This window comes from Nicotiana tomentosiformis, chromosome 4 (assembly GCF_000390325.3).
Source record: "Nicotiana tomentosiformis chromosome 4, ASM39032v3, whole genome shotgun sequence".
NCBI lineage: Eukaryota > Viridiplantae > Streptophyta > Magnoliopsida > Solanales > Solanaceae > Nicotiana > Nicotiana tomentosiformis.
Window position 1 is genome coordinate 6,971,830 of NC_090815.1, and position 20,863 is coordinate 6,992,692.

The 20,863-nt window shown below is 35.4% G+C and overlaps 3 protein-coding genes across 3 annotated transcripts; all 3 read right to left on the reverse strand.

The window, feature by feature from the left end:
- Positions 1–3,281: 3,281 nt before the first annotated feature.
- LOC104119600 (inositol monophosphatase 1) lies at positions 3,282–8,317 on the reverse strand. The gene is made up of 13 exons (XM_009631149.4): positions 8,161–8,317; positions 7,946–8,001; positions 7,733–7,783; positions 6,735–6,815; positions 6,522–6,625; positions 6,338–6,422; positions 6,144–6,198; positions 6,005–6,048; positions 5,130–5,198; positions 4,960–5,060; positions 4,839–4,895; positions 3,895–4,027; positions 3,282–3,585 (listed from the first exon to the last, which is right to left on the reverse strand). Exons 1-12 carry the CDS (start codon positions 8,171–8,173, stop codon positions 3,931–3,933), a joined length of 813 nt encoding a protein of 270 aa, XP_009629444.1. The 5' UTR covers positions 8,174–8,317; the 3' UTR covers positions 3,282–3,585; positions 3,895–3,930.
- A 2,716-nt stretch (positions 8,318–11,033) lies between these two features.
- LOC104119601 (cysteine proteinase inhibitor 1-like) lies at positions 11,034–11,447 on the reverse strand. Its single transcript, XM_009631150.4, has one exon. The coding sequence runs from the start codon at positions 11,445–11,447 to the stop codon at positions 11,034–11,036; it is 414 nt and encodes a 137-aa protein (XP_009629445.1).
- A 4,766-nt stretch (positions 11,448–16,213) lies between these two features.
- LOC138909208 (cysteine proteinase inhibitor 5-like) lies at positions 16,214–16,603 on the reverse strand. Its single transcript, XM_070200396.1, has one exon. It carries the CDS (start codon positions 16,601–16,603, stop codon positions 16,214–16,216), a length of 390 nt encoding a protein of 129 aa, XP_070056497.1.
- Positions 16,604–20,863: the final 4,260 nt, after the last annotated feature.

The window sequence follows — 20,863 nt, forward strand, 5'->3', positions numbered from 1 at the left end:
ATAGAATATGGCACCTAAGAAGAGAGCTAAATAGAAAAAATATAGAGTTACATTCCAGCGTATTTTCCAGTAGAATCATCTCTGGGGATGAGCCTATTAACAACTTATAACTATCAGAAGAAATAGAAGAGAACACTGGGTATAACACATGACATTAAAATTATCTAATAGTAACTAACTGGAATAGTAAATTATAACTAAATATCTAATAGTAAATTAGTAATAGATAGAGTACTGGAAGTGGAAGAAGGGTTTTTGATTATTTAATATATATATGGATAAAAATAAATTTTATATACATATATATATTCTTAACGGGTTAATGGATTATCCGTTAAGAAAATTGAATAATCCGCCCCCAAACCGATAAGAAAATTGAATAATCCGCCCCCAAATCGATAAGCCGTTAATAAAAAAAAATTCAATCCATTCCCCGTCCGTTAAACCGTTAAACCGATACCAATAAGTCATTAAGCTTCGATTTCGATTCGATTTTCGGTTTCGGTTCGGTTTTGAAAACCACTATACATGGCCATTCCTTCTTTCATTAAATATTGATGGTGTTACTTATTAAGGTGAGTTGCATGCGTGAAGGCAAAGAATATCTCCTAACACTTTAGAAATGGCATATCCAGCTGGTAGAGTCTAATGATGGGATGCACCAAATTAAATATTCCAAATTTCGGTGCTTCTCTTCGGAGACGGATTTATGATTTAAATTTTACGGGTTTAGTTTTTAAGCTTTTAGCATTGAACCCGTTATATTTTTAGAATTATAATTCATATTTGCTATTTTTTTTAATTTTAATGAATTTTTACATATAAATTTTACTTTACGTCCAAAGTTATAGATTCAATCGAACCCGTTATTTACACACTACATCCGCCCCTGCTTCTACCAGATATCCATTGCTTACTTTCTTGTAATTTAGGTGCGTTTCATCTCTATACATTTTGGTTGAGAACTTACTGGTCCATTAATTCAGATTTAGTATATCAAAGAGAAAATACTTCATATTAGAAATTATTTATTTTCAATAATACTTAAAATCAAAATATTTGATTAAGAGTGGAGGAATCTCATCCCCCACCAAAATCCTTGATCATAAGATGAGTTTCAAATAGAAATAAAAGACCATTTTTAGCAAAAAATAATTCTTCCTTGCACGTTATTACTTTTGGCTTATTGGACCTAAGAGTTAAATTAAACAATATACCTGCTAAATTCTTTTGGCGTATAATGAAAGAAAAAAAAACTCAAATTTTTTAATCATATGAAATTAGAACCACTGCATAATGCCAATATTTAGAAACAACGGCCTTAAGCTTTCTGTTTCTGGTGATTTGTTCTATTAAATGCAACATGGCTGAGTTGTTTACGAACCAATCACGATTTTCTATTTGCTAATTAAAAAGATTGTGTTTGTCCTGTTTAGTACACTGCTACATGAAAATTATCAAAGTGTGTTAATTAGGGTACGGCCAATAATATTTTGTCAAACGTACTAGTAATCACATGAGTGTGACATGTCACACGCGTTAAATATGTACTAGAAAATCTTAATATTTGCTAATTGGCAATAATATAAGCACCAAGGATGGGATTATTTGGTGATTAGTGCAAGAGCTATGATAATTACATTTACTTTGTCCCCTGGGTTGAAGTGTATATGATAACCATATGATCATTTTTGAAGTGGTCTTAGTAAAAAGATAAAAACGTGAAAAAAATAATAGATAAACTTTTTAAACAGATCATCAAAGGTTGAGATAGAGCAATGAGTGCTCTTCTATCCTTAACCGGAAATCTCATGCTCGACGACTGGGTATGGAGTTGTTTTTGATAGGGAGCGATTTACCCTCAAAGTGAAATTTACTCTTTTAAGGTAGGGCTGGCAAGTGGGCCGGTCCCGGGCCTAAACGGGCCAAGTGGGCCGGTCCCAAATTAAACGGGCCAAACGGGCCCGGTCCTAAACGACTTTTTATAGGGACCGGCTCGGGATCGGGACCGTTTGGTCCCGGGCCCAATATATTTTAAAAAAATTAAATAGATATTAGAGACAAAAGGATGTTAAAAAAATATCTAAGACAATGCTTTGTAAATTTTATTATAGAATTGTGACCTAAATTTTAATATTCAATATTTAATATCGAATATATATAGTATATAAGATGTATATATAGTATATCGATATATATATATATATATATATATATATATATATATATATATCGATATAGAAGAAAATTAGAGAGAGATTGTGATAGATTGATGATTTTGTAAGAAAAAATGAAAGAATGATAGGGTATTTATAGTTGAAAATAGGGAAAAAGTGTAATAAAAGTTTGGTATTAAAACAAAGTTGGGGGGATTAAATGGCTATTTTATATTTTTGACAGCTCAACGGCTATATTGTTTTTTTTTTTTAAAAAAAAAAATAGCCGTTGGGACCGTTTGACCCGTTAAGGGACCGGGCCGGTCCCGGGCTCTGACGGGCTAAACGGTCTCGGGCATGACGGGCCCAAATCATAGGACCGGCCCACGAGACCGGCCCAGGCCCACTAAAACCGGGCCAAACGGTCCTGGCCCATTTAGCCCATTTGGCCCGCGGTTCCGAGCCAGCCCACTTGCCACCCTTATTTTAAGGCTTGTCAATGTGTTCCAATAGCCAAAATTTTCTTTGTTAATATTGGATCATCGGAAGCGGTGGCGAAGCCACACTATGGTTAGGGTGGTCAATTGATCACCCTTTATCAGAAAATTATACTGCGTATATATGTAAAATATTACGTTTTAGAGATACATAATATATATTGAACACCCTTTGTCGAATTTTTATTTTACTTATTTCAAGTTTGAACAACCTTGAGATGTCGGTTAAAAACCAAAAAGTCAAGTCCTTCCTCGTTATTTCGGCCTTTCCGGATTTCAATTAAATTAATGTGTGCTCGTATGGGAGTAGAAGCCACTACTTCCTTCTTCCCCCCGAGATGAACTACTCTCACAAAAGATAAAGAATATTAGTAGGTATTTTGGAGGATCCGACATGGGTGCTGTTATATTTTTGAAGGATTCGAGCAACATAGGATTAAACAGTGTAACTCGTCGTAGGATCACTGCTACAACCATGGAAGGATTATATTTATTCAGTATAAAGTAGTCCTATATACAGCATCTTCCTGGTGTAAAATGAAGGTCTCGACCAGGAAAAAAAAAAGTTCCAACATTATTATTAGCTGCAATTTAAAAAAAAAAAAGAAGAAAGAGGATAACCAGACTATTAGCAGAATGGAAATTGACAAAGTAAGTACTCAGGTGCATAATTATTCCAACAAAAACCATAATTTCTGCAAATAGCGAGCGTAAGTGAATGATAAGGTCCAAATACTGTCAAGAATTTAGTGCATTCGCAATTCAGTGTATATAAGTTTATCCTCCACTATATGTTTTCTTCTTTTTTCAGTTGAGCTCTATTCGTTGCAGTATTTTCTGATAGAATTGAGAAATAATAGCTGGCTTTCAGTTAGTCCGAATCTCTCTACCAAACGTATCGCAGAGCATTAACCCGTTATCAGCTTCTTCTCCTATCAACAAAGAAAGAAACAAACAAAATGACATTTTTAATTTGAAGGTCATACATGAGCTTCAGAAAGTTTCTTGCACCATATAACAAGATAACAGTAGCTGACTAAACGAACATCAATTGCAGTAGCAATATCTGGTCTCTGTCTAGTGTCTACTGAAACTTAATCATAAAGCTAAGTTGCATGGTTAAGAGAAACTACTAATGCAGGATAATAAGTGAATTTTCTTGGCCTAATATGCTCACATCCTGAAGATGGAGCAAGACCAAAAGAATAGCTTTACCAGGTTTAATAATGAAAGAACTTAACTGGTTATACAGGAGCTTCGTTCATTTCCAACGATATTCATCCTGACTGCTGCAACGCCTCAATAAATGCATCCTTGAGATGAGGATTCGTTGCAGCTACCTGTTGAGCTGTAATGTCGAAGTCTGAACCAGATCTGATGCAGAAAAAATACTAAACATCAGAGGCTATTTTGTAGTGTAGTAAATATTTGAAACTATATATTTCCATTAGACATCCGAACTTCCTGTGTATTTTTCAATATGGAAAACAGATGCCGGATTTCGTTGATTGTGTTCCTTCACTTCAACACTTTCTTAAATGATTGGTCTTACAGTAACTTTTCAAGAGTGTAATTAATTTGATTCAAGAAACCTTCATTTTTTAAGGGGAGCCTTAGCATAACTGGTAAAGTTGCTGCCTTGAGACCAGAAGGTCACGGGTTCGAGCCGTGGAAACAACCTTTTGCAGAAATGCAGGGTAAGACTGTGTACGATAGACCCTTATGGTCCGGTCCTTCCCCAGACCCCGCTCATAGCGGGAGCTTAGTGCACCGGGCTGCAGAATCCATGTCTTCTTATGTTCTGTCCCGTAGAGAATAAACAAGAGAGAGAAACTAAAAGTTTAAAAGTGTGAGTATAACGTCTCAAAGCCTTATATATTTTACATTATAATGCTGTCTGAGGACTGAAGTTAATTCGTAATCAGCTGATTGTGACACTATCTCAAATCAGACTGATTAGAATTAAGCAATTGCCTAATCTAAGTAGATTAATCACAATCAACACAATTCCAATAAAAGTTCCAACCTACATTCCCAAATTAATTAAGCAATTGCATATTTATGTTAAGACTAGTTGCGATCAAACATAATTTCAATCAAGAGACTCAAACTGATCACGGAAACTTCATCTTGTTCTTTTTCATTATAGGAAAAGACTTCATGAGGAATAAAGTGCATTACTCACGGATCAAACAGGACACCTCCAGCTTCCTTCACTATTACGGCACCACCTGCCACGTCCCTGTAAGTAGAAGCATTACATCAGCAACATATCCTATGCAAAAAGATTGAAGAAATTGCCTTACCAAGGGCCTCCAAATCCAATTAAATAGAAGAGATCAAGCCTTCCACATGCCACCCAACAGAGATCAAGTGCACATGAGCCACACATTCGGAGGGATCTAACCTGTAATATAACATTCAAGCTAATTTAATTGCGTCTGAGGACATTCTTAACAGAACTTTGGACGTCTACCTTGAAAAGCAGGTTATTGATTCTCCTTGTTGTAGCTTCTAGAGTTAAGTTATCCCGTTGTGTTCCAACCTGCTCCAGTAAAACAAAATTAGAGTAGATTTTTAAGCATATCAAAGAGGTAAACGCCAAAAGTGAATCAGCATATTTATACATGTAAATTCAGATACTGTCTCCTAATATTCATGATCAAATTTATGTACATCACCAAGATATGGCCCTAGTTCTCTTTAAAAATTACAACCACATGAAAACTTGCTACGAGAAGAGACTTTTTAAGTCGACTTCACAAGAGATTTTGCGGACCAAATATTTATATGCCTTTGCCACTAAACAGACGTGTTTCATAACTCTAAGTACAAGAGACAGGTCGTATATATTCTGTTGATTGGCCAGGTTTGTCCTGCTCACATCTTTGGAGAAGCCAGAACCAATTGCATGAAGTTAAAATTATTTGAATTACTCTTAAATAATGACCAGAACTCAGGTTACTGAAAATATTGATATAGTGCCTTCACTTTTGTCTCAATGAGAATCAGGATGACAAAATCACTGAGCATATGGATACCTAGCAGGAAATACACGTAGTTGAAGATGGACGGTAGTCTTGAAAGCAATTATCCAAATTTTATGTTCATACAACAACATACCTAGTATTGTCCCACACCGTGGGGTCTGGGGAGGGTAGTAGTGTGTACGCAGACCTTACCCCTACCTTGTGAGTATAGAGAGGCTGTTTCAAATTTTATGTTCATATCAACCATAATTACAACGGAACATTCAAATTGCAGAAGTAGGTTCTGTTTCATTGTCATTCATGTACTAAAGGATTCCTGCGGAGATCCAATTATAAAGCAAAAATAGATATGACTGATTACCTCTGTGCCAAGGAGGGACTTTACAAGTTCGGATTTTGAAGATACTGCACATATTAAAATGTTCCAGAATACTAGTTAGAGATCAATAGAGCGTATATACAACGCTGTAAAGGTACACCTCATTTGTTATGCAACATACCTTTGATAGGCTTCCCATTGAGAAACGCACCTTTCCCGTGGATTCCAGTGAAAAGCTACATGTCAAAAGCCAACCTCTTTATTACATTCAATCAGCCATCTAACCCCCCAACCCCCCCAAAAAAAAAAAAAAAAAAACTCAACCCTGTTTGGAAGTCATAATTCCTTACTGTTTGGGATCACTAGATCTCTCACCTCATCGATAATTGGATCGTATACAACGCCAACAGTCGGAATCTTTCCAATTGTGAGACCAATTGAGACACAGACAGAGGGGAACCTACAATAATCACATTGTGCCAACAAATGGCTTGAGTGGTACAGGAACAATATAAAATAGGTTGTCACAGAATATATGGACCGAGAAAGTTATGCCTACCCATGCACAAAATTAGTTGTTCCATCAACAGGATCAACTATCCAAGTTGGTTCATCAGTTAGCTCAAAATCTCCACAGGCAGCAGTTGTTTCTTCACCTATGAACTAAAGTGAAAGAATTCACAGCAAAGAATGAGAAACAGAACAATTTAATTTTCCAAATAGTTCAGCCAACCAAGTGATACAATTCAAAACACAAGTGGTGGAAGTTAACTTTGTGACTTGGAAATTGTTGCTTGAGATGATTGAATATGAGATCTTCACACGCCTTGTCAGTCTCTGTGACCAAATCCACCTACATTACTGAAAAGGTAAATGGAAGACATATACCAAAGGAAAAAGAAGAGAACATAAACAGAGATTATTTACTATTATGCAGTCATTAAAACCCATTCTTCCTATCCGAGTAAAACATTCTTTTACCTAATACGAGTTTCATGCAACTTCACTTCTGTTTCTCTATGCATCATAAACCAAAACTAAATAGAACAGCAAACATTCTTCCATCCTTTTACTTTACCTGAATAATAACTCGAGTGACATCCTTTAAAAAGGTACATCGAGTTCCTCCTAATATGCCTTAGAAATTTGACTTACGTGTGCTACGTATGATAGGATAATATTTTCTTGAAAATTGACTTCCTTGATGAAATCATTTTCCAATGTCTTGAATTTTCAGAAGTGTTCTCGTCAAGAAAAATATGTCAGCCAAAAGAAGAAAATGATTTCTCTACTTCTCTCACTTATTGGCGGAAGTCATTTTCCTTCACAAATATTCCAACTCGATCACTTGCTGCGTTAAATTCTTAGGCATTGTTATCGCTTTTAATACTTAAAGATATCACAGAAACAGTCTCCATTATAATGACTTGGAATTTTAAACCAAAAAAAAAATCCAAGTTAAGCATTTTCCCGAATACATTTTCTATGGGAAACAATTTTCACCCTATCAAACGCACAATGAAGCATATATAAGTGACCTATAAGTGAAAAATTAACTGTAGATTCCAAAAATCAGGTCACAAACTTGATTCCCTGCTAAGTTTAACTCAATTTCCCAAAGATTAATTTTTCAAAGACTTGAGCGTCAGTGTATCTTTTTGTGTAAAAACTAAAATTGGTCGAAATAACTTACAAAAAGAAAAGATAAAACAAATGCTGAGGCAAAAAAAACATATATACATACAAATGCTCAGATGGTGAAAGAGCTACCTGGCCTTTGTGCACCACATGCTTAGTCTCGTAAAATCCTTCGCGTATTATCTGCAAATCCCAGAAATTTAACACAAAGAAATCAAGAAAAAGAAAAGAAAAAAAAATTTAAGAACATGGCTGAAAATTTGATAAAGGGGAAGATAAAAATTTGGAAACTTTGAAAAAATTTAACAAGAAAAGATCAAATGAGCATCATTTAATTTGATTAACCTCTCCAGCTCTCTTAGCTGCATCAACTGCAACAGCCAAGAATTCTTCTAGTGAACCTGAAATTCAAAAATAAAATAAAAAAAACATCTAATAGAAACAAATTGGGTACATATACAAACGCCAATCAAAGCAAACATGCATTATATATATGATTATATATATGCTGATGTGTGTGTGTGTGTGTGTGTGAGAAGAATATAGCAATGGGGGCGGACCGTGTTGAGCCATCTTCAGTATTTTCTGTTTGGAAAATGGATTGGGAAAGAGAAAAGTTGATGAATTGAATTGGTTTTGATATTTAACGCTAATTTTCTCTATTTGGGATTTCTGAGATGAAAGAACAAAATGAGAATTATTTGTTCCGGAGATACATAAGAGTAAATATTTAATATAGAAAATAATAAATAATAATGTCTTCCTCAATTGGTTTCGTTAGTACTACCCCAAATGTACTTTAATTTATCACAAATGCAATGAACTTACTTGGAGTGCCAGATATATTAATTATAACTAACTACTATAATGTATAATGTATGATAAGAAAATACATGTATTTAAAGGTTTGAATTTGCCTTTGAACTTTGTGAAATGGTCAAAACTTACCCTTTGTTAAATAGAACACTTACCCTTTGTTAATTGTTGAAGTCGGATATACTTTTGTCGTTAAAGAAATGGACTAAATTGCCCTTATTGACTAACGGTAAAAACTTTTTAACACGCGAGTCTTTTTAATTTTTGCAAGATTTTTTTTTAAAAATTTACCCTTGAATTAACAACAAACAACAACGTACCTATATAATTCCACATAGTAAATTTGAGGAAGGTAATATATACGCAGACATTATCATTACTTTTGTGGAGGTAAAAAAATTATTTTTAGTAAATTTACCCTTGAATTATGTGAAATAATCTAAATATACCCTGTAATTTGCGAAATAATCCAAATTTCAATCTAAAAATGCCAATTGAAGATCACCATTACTTCACAACCACTTCACTTCCATGACACTTACAAAAAAGAATATATAAATTTCCAAAGAAAGATTACCTCCATTCACATAATCTATCTCATATATTCATCTTCAATTTTATTAATCACCATTTATTTCCGCCATATTATCGGCCCTCAACCATTATAATTACCTTGACTACTATATTAATGTTGCAAATGATTAAGAGCTAAACTTATGTACGTTGATTTGTTTTAGCATTAATTAAGGAGGTCGATTTAAAGCTTTATCTTTGGTTTTAGTAATCTGAGAAGGATTGCTGGTGGAATTTTGTAAATAGAATTTAGACATAAATGAAAATTCAACTTGATTTAACTAAAGGCAAATTGGAAAAGTATGAGAGGAATATTAAAAGGGGAAAGCATCTTTGTCACTGATGATAACTGTAAAATAGGAATCGGATGCCAACGTTAGTATCTGTTATAAAAATAAGCACCTATTTATACAGAAGTGAAAAATCAATTTAAGATGAATGGATGCACCTTCAAAATATTTGATTTATAATTTTTTACTTAGACAAAATTCCAATAGTATCCTCCCAAGATTTTTCTAAAACCTTTTATTTTACGCAATATTTTATTTTTATTACTAATGTACTTTTTGCATGGTCAGGTACTAATGTCTTATATTATGAGCTACCATAGTTCCCACATCTAATGAGACGTCATATTCACATCACTAAAATAGAAAAATTAATTTTCGACTCAATACAATATATGATATATTTCATCATATGACACATTATGAAAAACATTTTGGGTCGTAATTAAAATGGTTTCTTTACTTTCTTTTTTAAGTGGTGGCATTTACTTGTTAACTCAACTTATTTAATATCCAATGCATTTCATCATGTGACACATTTTTTTTAAGCGGGGTGAGAAAATGAGTTTTCTTTATGTTCTTTTTAACGGGTATCACGTGAAATTATATAAGTTGAGTTGCTAAGGTGAAAGTCTATTTGTGTTTCCGATATCAAATTTGCATTTTCGGATATTTTTTATTTTCTGCAATATATAGATATAGTTGAGTTATTTTTTGTAGTAAAAATTAGTTTTATAACTTTATCGGGATAAATTGACAGTTATTTGTCTCTCAACGTTAAAGTTGTGTCATTAAGGGATCCCAAGAGAGAATGCACACAACAATTCACGTGAAGCTACATTGTCTTTTTCCCTCATATTCAACACACGAACAGGGCTACTTTGCACTCCATGACAAAATTAATTTACTTTATTTTTGTTATAAAACGAGTTAGTAGACTTATGACTTTCTCCTTAGCGGATTCGTATCATCCGTAGTAACCACGACTCGAATTACTAGTCGTTGAGAATTCTCACGTGGCGGATGGACTCCCTGTTTTCACTAAGATGCAGAGAATCGAACTCTAACCGTCATTGGTTCCCATAAGAAACGTTAGATTAACTTTTTTCCTATATACACTCATAATGGTATATTTTATAGGTTATAAGTAGGGTTTAAAGGAGCACTTATTAATGGATATGTTATCTAGCGCCTCTTTAATTGGACCCGACCCGACCCAATAATATTTTCCAACAGTTTTGTTATTTTAATCAGCTATAAATTTTAGATTAATCTGCTTGCGCCTCAAAAAAACGTTTAACCGGGTATAGTATTTGTATGAGATTACAAGATTCCTAAAACCTTAGAAAGCAAACAGTTTATTATTCGATTGGGATAAACTTGAATAAGATTATTTATCACTAGATTGAAGTAAACTTGGATAATGTAAATTAGATATACACAATCTATAACAAAATATAATTCATCGGAGATTGAGATATAGTTGATTGATGAATTGATACGTATACATCCATCTACATACAAGAACTTCAAAAGAAAAAGAAAAAAGCAAAATCCCAAAAAATTAAAAGAAAAGAATTTTAACCTTATCAAATGACTAACAAGATATAACATAAAGAAAATGATCACACAACATTAAATAAAAAGATGACATGCAATGTATATGATTGCTTTTATTAACTTCAATAAACTACATTATTATATTTCTTTTGCAGATTAGATGCTTCCTTCAAATCTAACATCGTTATCAACTAAATTTAAGCAGAAATACAATTTTGTTCTCCTTTTTCTTCATTACAACGTAAATCTTTAAAGGAAGTAAGGTTCCTATATTTCTCCCATGGCTTGTCCCACACCTCTGCCATGTATTGGTGCGGTTCACCACCGTCCTTGGCGGCGATGACCAGTCGATAATTTATTCCGGCGACGACTTGGCTCTCTCCATTCATTATTTTCTCAAACTCCAACTTGGTCTTTGCCTCTTTGTTGTGCTCATTCACCGCAAATTTTCCTATCTCCACCACCTCAGGATCCGTTATGTTTTTTATGGGCCTCCAACCGCCCGCCAAAACCTCTCTACGGCCGCCCTGTGCGGCGGAGACATGGAAGAGAACGGCGGCAATCACCAGAGCTAAGAGAGTCCCAAGGATGGAATTGAATTTGATAGCCATTTGTTTTTCCTTTAGAGGAGAGTGAATTGAAAATTTAAGTTGTGTTTGACAAGTAAAAATACTTCAGTGTGTGGGCTTATTTATAGCACAGAACCCAAACTTGTCAAGGAATGTGAAATTCCAAATTTGCCCTTCACCCAACTATCCCAAAGTTTCAAAGTGTTTTTCTTTCTTCGGTCAATTCAAAATCTGTGAAATCTCTTAGCTAGAGTTTGACTAACATATTTCCAAATTTATTCTAAAAAAAATTTGATTTGGTTGAAGTTTAGTTTGAAGATGAAAATATGTTTAGACATCTGTTTTGGGTGAAGTTTGATTTGGAAAAACATGAAACATGACTTATACCCACAAGTTCTAAAAACTATCACAAATACCCAACAATACAATTATCAATAACATTTATTATATTATCGCAAACCAAAGTCCTGAACATAAATAAATTTGATACAAAAATATCATTTTTATTATGAACTACATGATACACTATCAGATGACCGAGAAAACGAAGCAACATCGTTACAAAATAATAAATGGTGGGCTCTTTTATAAAATACAAAAGTTTGGGACAATTTTTAAAAAATATAATAGTGATATTTTGGCCCAAAATCAGCTATTGAGCTGGTTTTGGAATTTGGGATTTGACCAAAATGTAGGTAAAATCTATGGCCAAATATGTGTTTGTCAAATAAAACCCAAGTTTATTTTGACAAAATCTATTATAATTTGAGTTGGATTTAACATGTCAAATTTGGTAAACACTTGGGGTAAGTCATTAATTTAATTTTACTAATAAGATGTAGTATCCGTGTAGTAATTGTTGGTGTATATTTAAAAATAAATGAAGAAAATAATTTATAATTGATATGGGAAAGTTAGTAGTATAACATTTCTATCTCCTCCTAATTTTCATGAATGATCCTAAGGAGGCAAAACATAATTTTCGTGGATTGAATTAAATGGAAAACAAGTTACTCCCTCTTTATTTCTTTTATCATTTTTTTTTTTTTGAAAAACAGGAATATAAGTGATCTCAATATGTAAAATTTTCTTCTCTTTTGATAGAAAATAATTTGAGTTCAAGTGACTGACAGTCAATGTGAATCGTGGGGCAAGGACAAATAGATTTGTGAATTAATCCGTTGATTTGTTTATAGAAAGAATTATAAGAAAATACACGTGACTTCACACCATAACAAAAAGTAGAACATGTTTTTAAGTTTTACCCGACTTAGCCCATATTGTACATATTTTGAAAGTAGTAGCAAATTCAAAATTTGTGTTCTTACAACCATTGCTTCTAAAAAGTATGGACTTAAATTTGTGTTCTCACAATCATTTCTTTCACTCTCTCTTCTTCTCAAATCTTCTATATTTGCTTCAAGGCGTCGTCCGTCATTACTGCTTTTCTCCCTCTATCACCTGATTGCAATGTAAAAATATTGAAGAGTAGAAGTCCACCATAGGCCATTCAAAGCTTTGCTTTCGAAAATAGGATTTTTTGAGTTTGTTAGTTGTTTGGATTGTGTGTTGCTCCAATTGATTGAAAATATCAAAAGGAGTTCAAAATTTAAATTTGAAGTGATTTGGAGTAGATTTGAGCAAGATTTGAGTTAAATTTCAGAAAAGACAAGGAAGAAGACGAAGTTAATTTTTTGTATAATTATGTATAATCTTGTATAATAGTGTATAAACACATCTTATACACTATTATACACCTTTATACAAGCGTTTGTAGACGAACTTCTTCCACGATTTTCAGTTGCAATTCTTGTTCAAAACCAGTCCAAATCTCCATTAAATGACTTCAGATTTTATATACAACCTCCTTATACTATTTCTAACAAGTCTAAATAACACCCACTCCAAATTTCTCACAAAATCAAATTCAGAATTTAAACCCACATATTTAAGCTTGTTAAAAATCTAATTTTCACCACCCAAATAGATTTGGTTTGTTGAGCTAATATTTGAGTCACAATTACTGATTCGAAAATTAACTTAAAAGTTTGAGCAATCTTTTTAAAAATTAAATAGTAATTTTTAAAACATATTGAAGTTGAATGCTGAATCTTAGCCTATTATTTTTGGGTTAGTTGGTTGTAAATTGAAATATAGACTATAAAATTAAAAAGTAGGGACCCAGTTGTTCTTATGTGAAAATTTTTCATTTATATATGATGAGCATTTATATTGTCATAATTAATCGCTTAACTCTTTCCAAGCCCATTAAGAAAATAACAAATACAAGGTTTAATTTACTGTGTTAACCTTATTTAATAAAAACAGATTATGAATTTGTCCTCTTAAATACTGTGCATTCTTATTACTCCCTATACTTCTTTAGTGTTACGGGTATAATTGGAACAATTAACACATTTAGTCTTGAATTTCTAAAGTGATAATTATTTGACAATTGTTTAAACTAAAACGACATTTAAAATGAGTATTACAATTTGCTAGATTTGGACCACTTGGTATTGATTTGACCAAATTTTTCTACATTTAATACATGCTTATAATCAGATACTTATTTTTCCTTTATTTTTTCCAAATCGCCGGACTGGTCAATTGGTTTTTTGGCCTTTTATAAATTTGTTTTTAGTTTTATGATCATACCTCTTTTTTTACACATGAGAGATTTACTTTTACACATAAGAGATCTTTCATTTACACATAAGAGATCTAAAAAATACATTTTCTTAAATTCAACATTGTAAAAGGCCAAGAAGGCCTAAAACCTCTCGCCAAACATCTGCATACACAAAATTTGCAGTTTGCATTTCCTTCAATAAAGTAGAACGAGTGAAACTTGTGCATATGCAAACATCTGCATACACAAAATTTGCAGTTTGCATTTCCTTCAATAAAGTAGAACGAGTGAAACTTGTGCATATGCAAGGCACGTACCTAGTATTTATTGGTTTGATGTGAATATTAAATGTAATGCAAATAAATAATTATAATTACTTTATCGATCATGGGCTTTTGCACTTAACATTTAAGTTAAAATATTTTCAAATTTAAAATTATCGTCTTTTTTAAACGGACTAAAAAGATGCGGCCAAATAAACTGAAACTAAGGAGTATTTATATAGCATATTAGATGCTTCCTTCAGTCTTAATTACCAACTAAATTTACACAGTAATACATTTTTGTTCGCCTTTTTCTTCTTTACAATATTTTAATTTTTCTCTTTAAACGAAGTGAGGTTCCTACTTTTCTCCCATGGCATGTCCGCCACCTCTGCCAAGTAGTTATGCGGCGAACCACCGTCCGTGGCGGCGATGACCAGCCGATAATTTTTGCGATAATAATGTACGTCAGTAACGGTTTGTTTCTCCCCTTCTACGACTTTTTGATACTCCAATTTGGTCTTCGCTTCTTTGTTGTGCTCATCGACTGCAAATTTTCCTATCTCCACCACCTTAGGGTTCGTTAAGTCCTTTATGGGCGTCCACCAACCAACCATTAAAGCCTCTCTCCGGCCGCCCTGTGCGACGGAGATATGGATGAGAAAGGTGGCAACCACCAGAGTTGAGAGAGTTCTAAGGAAAAAATTGAATTTGATAGCCATCGTTTTTCTTTTTGTCATGAGATGAGAATGAATGGAAAATATAAGCTTTATTTATAGTGAAGAAGTCACACTATATATGGTAGAAAAAAAATTGAATTCAAGGGACTATAGTTAATGTGGGACGTGGGATAAGGACACATTGATTTGTGAATTATCCCTAAAATTGTTTATATATGATTAACATTTAATACTATCATACTCAATTAACATTTGCTATTGATTTGATCAATTTTTTTTCTTTTTTTACATTTAATTCATTCTTTATAATCAGATTGAAATAAACTTGAATAAGATACTTTACTAGTGGATTGAAATGAACATAAACATTGTGAATTAGATATAATAGAGGATCCCTATAACGGATAAATCGATACCTATACGCACCTAACACAACTATATTATGTGGGAAAAAAACAAAGCGGCATGTTCAAACTGAGTACGAGGAAGGAACACACCCAAAAAAGTGAAAAAGGAAGAAAAAGCAAAAACGAAAAAAGCAAAAAGCCAAAAACTATTAAACTACTTAACAAATGACTGGTAATATAAAAGTATTCGCACTGCATCAAATAAAAATATAGTATATGCATCAAATAATTACCCGGGAAGTGTACCGATAGCTAATTTTAGAGCCCCCGTTTAAGGAATAGCCGCATTTATGAATTTTTATAAATTTAGCCACTTCAGAATTAACTTTCGAGACATAAACAATCGAAGTTGCAAAATCCGTGTCCAAAGTTACAAATTTGGCCTGAAATTTCGCATTTGCTTTATCTAAAGTTCGGACACGCGTATGAAATTAGGCTTGTTAAAACTTCAGACAATCGGGAAGCAAGCAAACTTCAAACTTTAAAGGGCAGTTCGTTGCACTAAGTTCTCGCTATGCGCGGAGTCCGGAGAAGAACCGAATCATAAGGGTCTATTTATAATGCAGCCTTACCCTATGTTTCTGCAAAAAAAACTATTTTCACGACTCGATTTTGATCTAATAAATTAGAGGTAGTGATGTAAACTTTAGAGACAGAGCAACGATGAAATTCATGATAACGTGAGAAACTGGAGCTGCTGATCCATTTTAAAACTGATTTTCAATTGGTATCAATCTTTAATAATGATAGTTCACAGTTAACTTTTACATTCTATATAGTTGCATGTATAATATTTTCTGTTCTTCTCTTTCTACTTTACAATTTTTTAATTTATTTCTTTAAAGGAAGTGAGGATCCTACGTTCCTCCCATGGCATGTCAATCACCTCTGCCAAATAGTTATGTGGTGAACCACCGCCATCCGTGGCGGCGATAACCATCCGATAATTTTCGGCATAATATACGTCTTCAACTACTTGGATCTCGCCCTTCACGTTTTTTTGAAATTTCAACTTGATCTTCGCCTCTTTGTTGTGCTCATTTATTGCAAATTTTCCTATATCCACCACCTTAGGATCCGTTACATTTTTTATAGGATTCCATTTAAATACCAAAACCTTTCTCCGGTCGCCATGTGCGGTGGAGACATGGAAGAGAACGGCGGCCACCACCAGTGCTGAGAGAGTTTCAAGGATAAAATTGAATTTGATAGCCATCTTTGTTTTTCTTTGTCATGAGAAGAGAATGAATAGAAAATATAAGCTTAATAGCTTATTTGCAGCGAATAACTCACACTTGTTAAGGGATCTGAATTTCCAAATTTACCCTGTAGACATCGGTTGGATTGTGGATTCATTGTAATTTGATGATTATTATTAGAATTAAAGTATCATAATTTTTTCTCCTCTTTATTTATGTTTATCCTGAAAATCGGATAACAATTGAATTTGTTAGTGGTTATAAGAACATGTGGATTAACTTGATACAAAGCGATAAATTAAATTACAATTAAAATAAATAGCAATAAAATAACTGCAAACCACATGAATTGGATGATTTCAGCTTAAGAATACAAGCCACCCTTGAGTTAAATGCACTTTGATTCACACCAAGATAGCAAAGAAATAAGTATAATGGTAATGTATTGCTTATGAGTGTATGTTACAATATCCCTAATGAATTATCAAGTCCCCTTTATATATCACGGGAGATCTACCTTCTAAGTTATTATTTTATTGTTCTATAAAAGGCAAAAGTCCTTGATTTGCTGATCATTGATTCCCTTTTCCGTGATTTCTACCATAATGACTGGTTAATGGCGAGAATTACAGACCCTCGTTGGATGAGTTGGCAAAGCTTTCTTCGAGGCCGTTGGAAACAAGACCGTTTATGCCTTCGGTAAACTCGAGGGCAAATCTAATGGTTTCGATGGCTAACTTTGACAATGCTTTGGGTTCGATCATAATCACCATGTGCCGATCTTGGCCGATGGTGTTAGACGTCAGATGGATCTTCGAGCTCGACTTCACCCGATCACAGATATTTCGACCCTGGCCTAATTAGGGAGTTCGGAAGTTCGATTGAATATCGAGCTCGATTTTACCTGTATACAGATAGTCCTCTCATTCTTTGGAGAGTAGATGACGAGGAACGACATGAGCCTCTGATTCTCACTTCGATATATCATGACGCAAGTGACAAAAACATGACGTCAAAATCCCTTTGTTTTTTAGAGAGTAAATGATGAGAAATGATACGAGCTTCCGATTCTCACTCCGATAAATCATGACGACGAATTCATGACGTAAGTGATACGAATAATTGAAATGTCCCTTCGGCCCAGTTTTCAAGGCATTAAATGTGTGTCAGTTAACGATCGGCCGCTTCGGGATGGGAACTGCCGTTTGAGAAAACTATAAATATCCTTTAATCTATTTATTAGAACTTTTACATTCAAACTCTTCTCTTGTGTTTTAAGAAAGCTTCATCACCTTCATCTTCTGGTTTTCTAGCTTAAAACTTCTTCTCTTCTCGTTCTTTGAAAATTTACATAAGTTATCTGCTAAGCTCGCCTCCTTTTTTTCCAACACTTTCTTTACTTAACTGTTTATAAGAAATGGCAAAGACTTCCAAATCTGTTCCTCAAAAAGAAACCCCTTCTTCCTCGAAATCATCTGAAAATGGTTCGCCTGCTGCTACCGAGGAACCAACACCGGAACCCCCTCTAAAGTCGTATGTCCCTATGGGGTGCCCAACTGGGGATGACTTCAAGATCGAGAAAACCTCCTCGGTACTGGGCCGGTGCGAGTCGGTCTCGAGGTACATATGTACGATTACTGCCAGTGTCCTTAAGAAGGTCAAGAAGGACTGTAACTGGGTTGATAAGCTTATAGTGGTCCCTACCCCCGAGGAATCGATCGCCACCTGGCCACGTTGAGGTATTTTTTAAGTGTTTACACTTACTCTTTCACGCTGGGTCCTTTAGATCCAGTTATCATAGCCTTTTGCAAAAGGTATGAGGTGGCTCTCGGGCAGATTCATCCTTCATTTTGGAGGATTGTGATTCTGCTTCGTTTCTTCGTGAGCAAGCTCGAGGGATGTCCTTTTACCATCGACCACCTTATGCGCATGTATAGCCCTCGACTCTACCGAGGGTGATTAATCAAGCTCGCACGCTGAGCCACTAAGGCCCCCTTCTCGAGTATCGACGAGGATCGGGACCGAGGCTGGTTGGGCCGATTCGTTCGAGTGAGGACTTAGGACTTAATCCCGGCCGCGGATATGCCATTTTCTGAGAAATGGAACATGAAATGTAAGTATAACTTTGCCTTTAAGATTTCTTTTATTGCTTTTCTTTTTCCTCTCTTCTCATTGATATTTTGTGATGATGCAGTTGTTGTCTAGATGCCGGATGCGGTACCTCGACTTAAGGAGTGGGTCGAGGGTATCGTAACATAGAGATGGGAGGCCCGTTCTCATGGTGAGATGTTACTATATTTAGCCTTATATTCAGCCTTACTTTTCATGCCATTGATTTCTGAATTGCTCTACTTTCCCTTTGCAGGTTTATCAAAAGATGTTAAAATGAGGCCTCCATCCGCTGATGATGATATTTACACTGAGGCTCCTGCTCTGAAGCAGGACAAAGAGAAGAAAAGGAAAAAGGCTCTAAGTTCTCCGGGCCCTGAGAAGAAGAGGCCAAGAAAAAGATTGGCGCGTAAGCCCAAGGGAAATGCCAGTGGTCGAGCATTGTCCGCGTACTCACTCTATCGACTGAGAGATGAGTCTGAGAAGGAAGGAGAAGCCTTTGAACTAGTGGCCAGTATGCCATCACAGCTCGAAGGGCAAGGGGCCTCCGAACCAGGGGTAGGCGAGATCGGTTTTCATCATGTCGGGGAGGCGGAGGGGGAGGCAGGAGCTGATGCTTCACGCGATGCGTGAAAAGCCGTAGGAAGCACTTGGTTCGATAGATATTGTCGAGTCACCCTCATTTACAGAGTCGATGCTTAACTAGGCCCACATAGCAAAAGAATGCCCCATCGATGAAGCCCATAGATCAAAAGACCCTTTTCGTGGTTTATTCGATGGTGTGGATTCGACGGCCATAGAGGATACCATTGGATTTGGTGATTTAGAGATACTGAGAAACAACTCTCCCTCTGAAGCAAGCGGGCCTTCCTCGAGCCCGAAATTAGTTGATCGATTCCCTGCCCTAAGTGCATATCCTGATCGAAAACGCACCGTTGTCTTTTCCCTTCCTAAGGATGCCTGGGTTCTTTCTGCCCCAGTGGGAATTTCCAGTTATCTTCGGTGCTTGGTGACCGAAGAGGATCAAGCTAAAATGAACAAGGTGGAAGTGCCCTGCATGTTCAACAAAGCTCAACAGGCATTGAATCGGGTAACTTCGAATGTCCCTTCATTATGTACTTAGATTTAATCGTGAATAATCGTAACATTTTCCTTTGTGTTTGCAGGCCTCGGTGCTTCATCACGAGGCATTTCTTCGATACCGGGAAGAGTTCAAACATCTCGAGTCCGAGACTCGGGAGCTTGCTGAGAAGAAGGATGCTTACAAACTTCTTAGTGAGAAATCCTAGACTGAGCTAGAAGCGTCTCGGTAGGAGCATGCCGACCTGGTCGAGCAGGGTAAGAAGAGTTCTTGAAGTTAGTGATAATGAGTCAAACTCATTTGGTAACGATCCGAACCCGCAGGTTCAAAAGAAACTTGAGCAGATCTAGCAACTTCGAGGGGAGGTGGATATGGTCAAAACCGAGGTCGAAGAATGGAAGAAGAACATGGATCACCTAGCCTCGGAGAAGGAGACTACCCGGGCGCAACTGGTTTCGACTGAGGTGCAGGTTCGAGCAAACCCAAAAGATCGAGAGGCTCCAGTCTCAGCTGAACTCGGTTGTTTCTGATCAAGAGAATCTGGCCAGGGAGCTTGAGGCAGCCAAGTCAGAGGTTGCCGTGGTCAGAAACGAGGCCGATGATAAAGTGTCCCAGTACAAGGCCGATACCGAGGCGATTCAAGAACAAGCGAGGAACATGGTGAAACATGTGAGGTGGCAATCTCGAAGGGAGGCCCTCGAGGGAGTCCATGTTCAGAATTTTGACATACTGGCTGAAATCGAGAGTGCCAAGATATACGAAGCCAAGGCCAGGAAGCTGGCTTATCCCGAGGAAGATTCTGAGGGATCCGATGATTCCGGTGAGTCCGATGGTGGAGAAGACCCCGTAGGCGATGACGTGGCCCCCGATGAAGATTAGGCCATCTCTTTGTACCATCATTTTGTTGAGGCCGTTCGACCTTTGTAAAAAATATGTATCGGGGCTATTCAGCACTTGTAAAGAAATTTTGATATTTTGATATATATATATATATATATATATATATATATATATATATATATATATATATATATAAGGCTTTTCCTTTTCATCACTTTTGAATTTTTCCTTTGCTTTTTTATTTGTC

Bases quoted from the DNA above. Each gene is read 5' to 3' on its own strand.
- LOC104119600 (XM_009631149.4), bottom strand. The intron at 6,423-6,521 runs GTAGGCATAACT...TGATTATTGTAG, and splicing joins ACAACTAATTTTGTGCATGG to GTTCCCCTCTGTCTGTGTCT. The intron at 6,199-6,337 runs GTGAGAGATCTA...TTTGACATGTAG, and splicing joins ACGATCCAATTATCGATGAG to CTTTTCACTGGAATCCACGG.
- LOC104119601 (XM_009631150.4), bottom strand. From the start codon at position 11,447: ATGGCTATCAAATTCAATTCCATCCTTGGGACTCTCTTAGCTCTGGTG.
- LOC138909208 (XM_070200396.1), bottom strand. From the start codon at position 16,603: ATGGCTATCAAATTCAATTTTATCCTTGAAACTCTCTCAGCACTGGTG.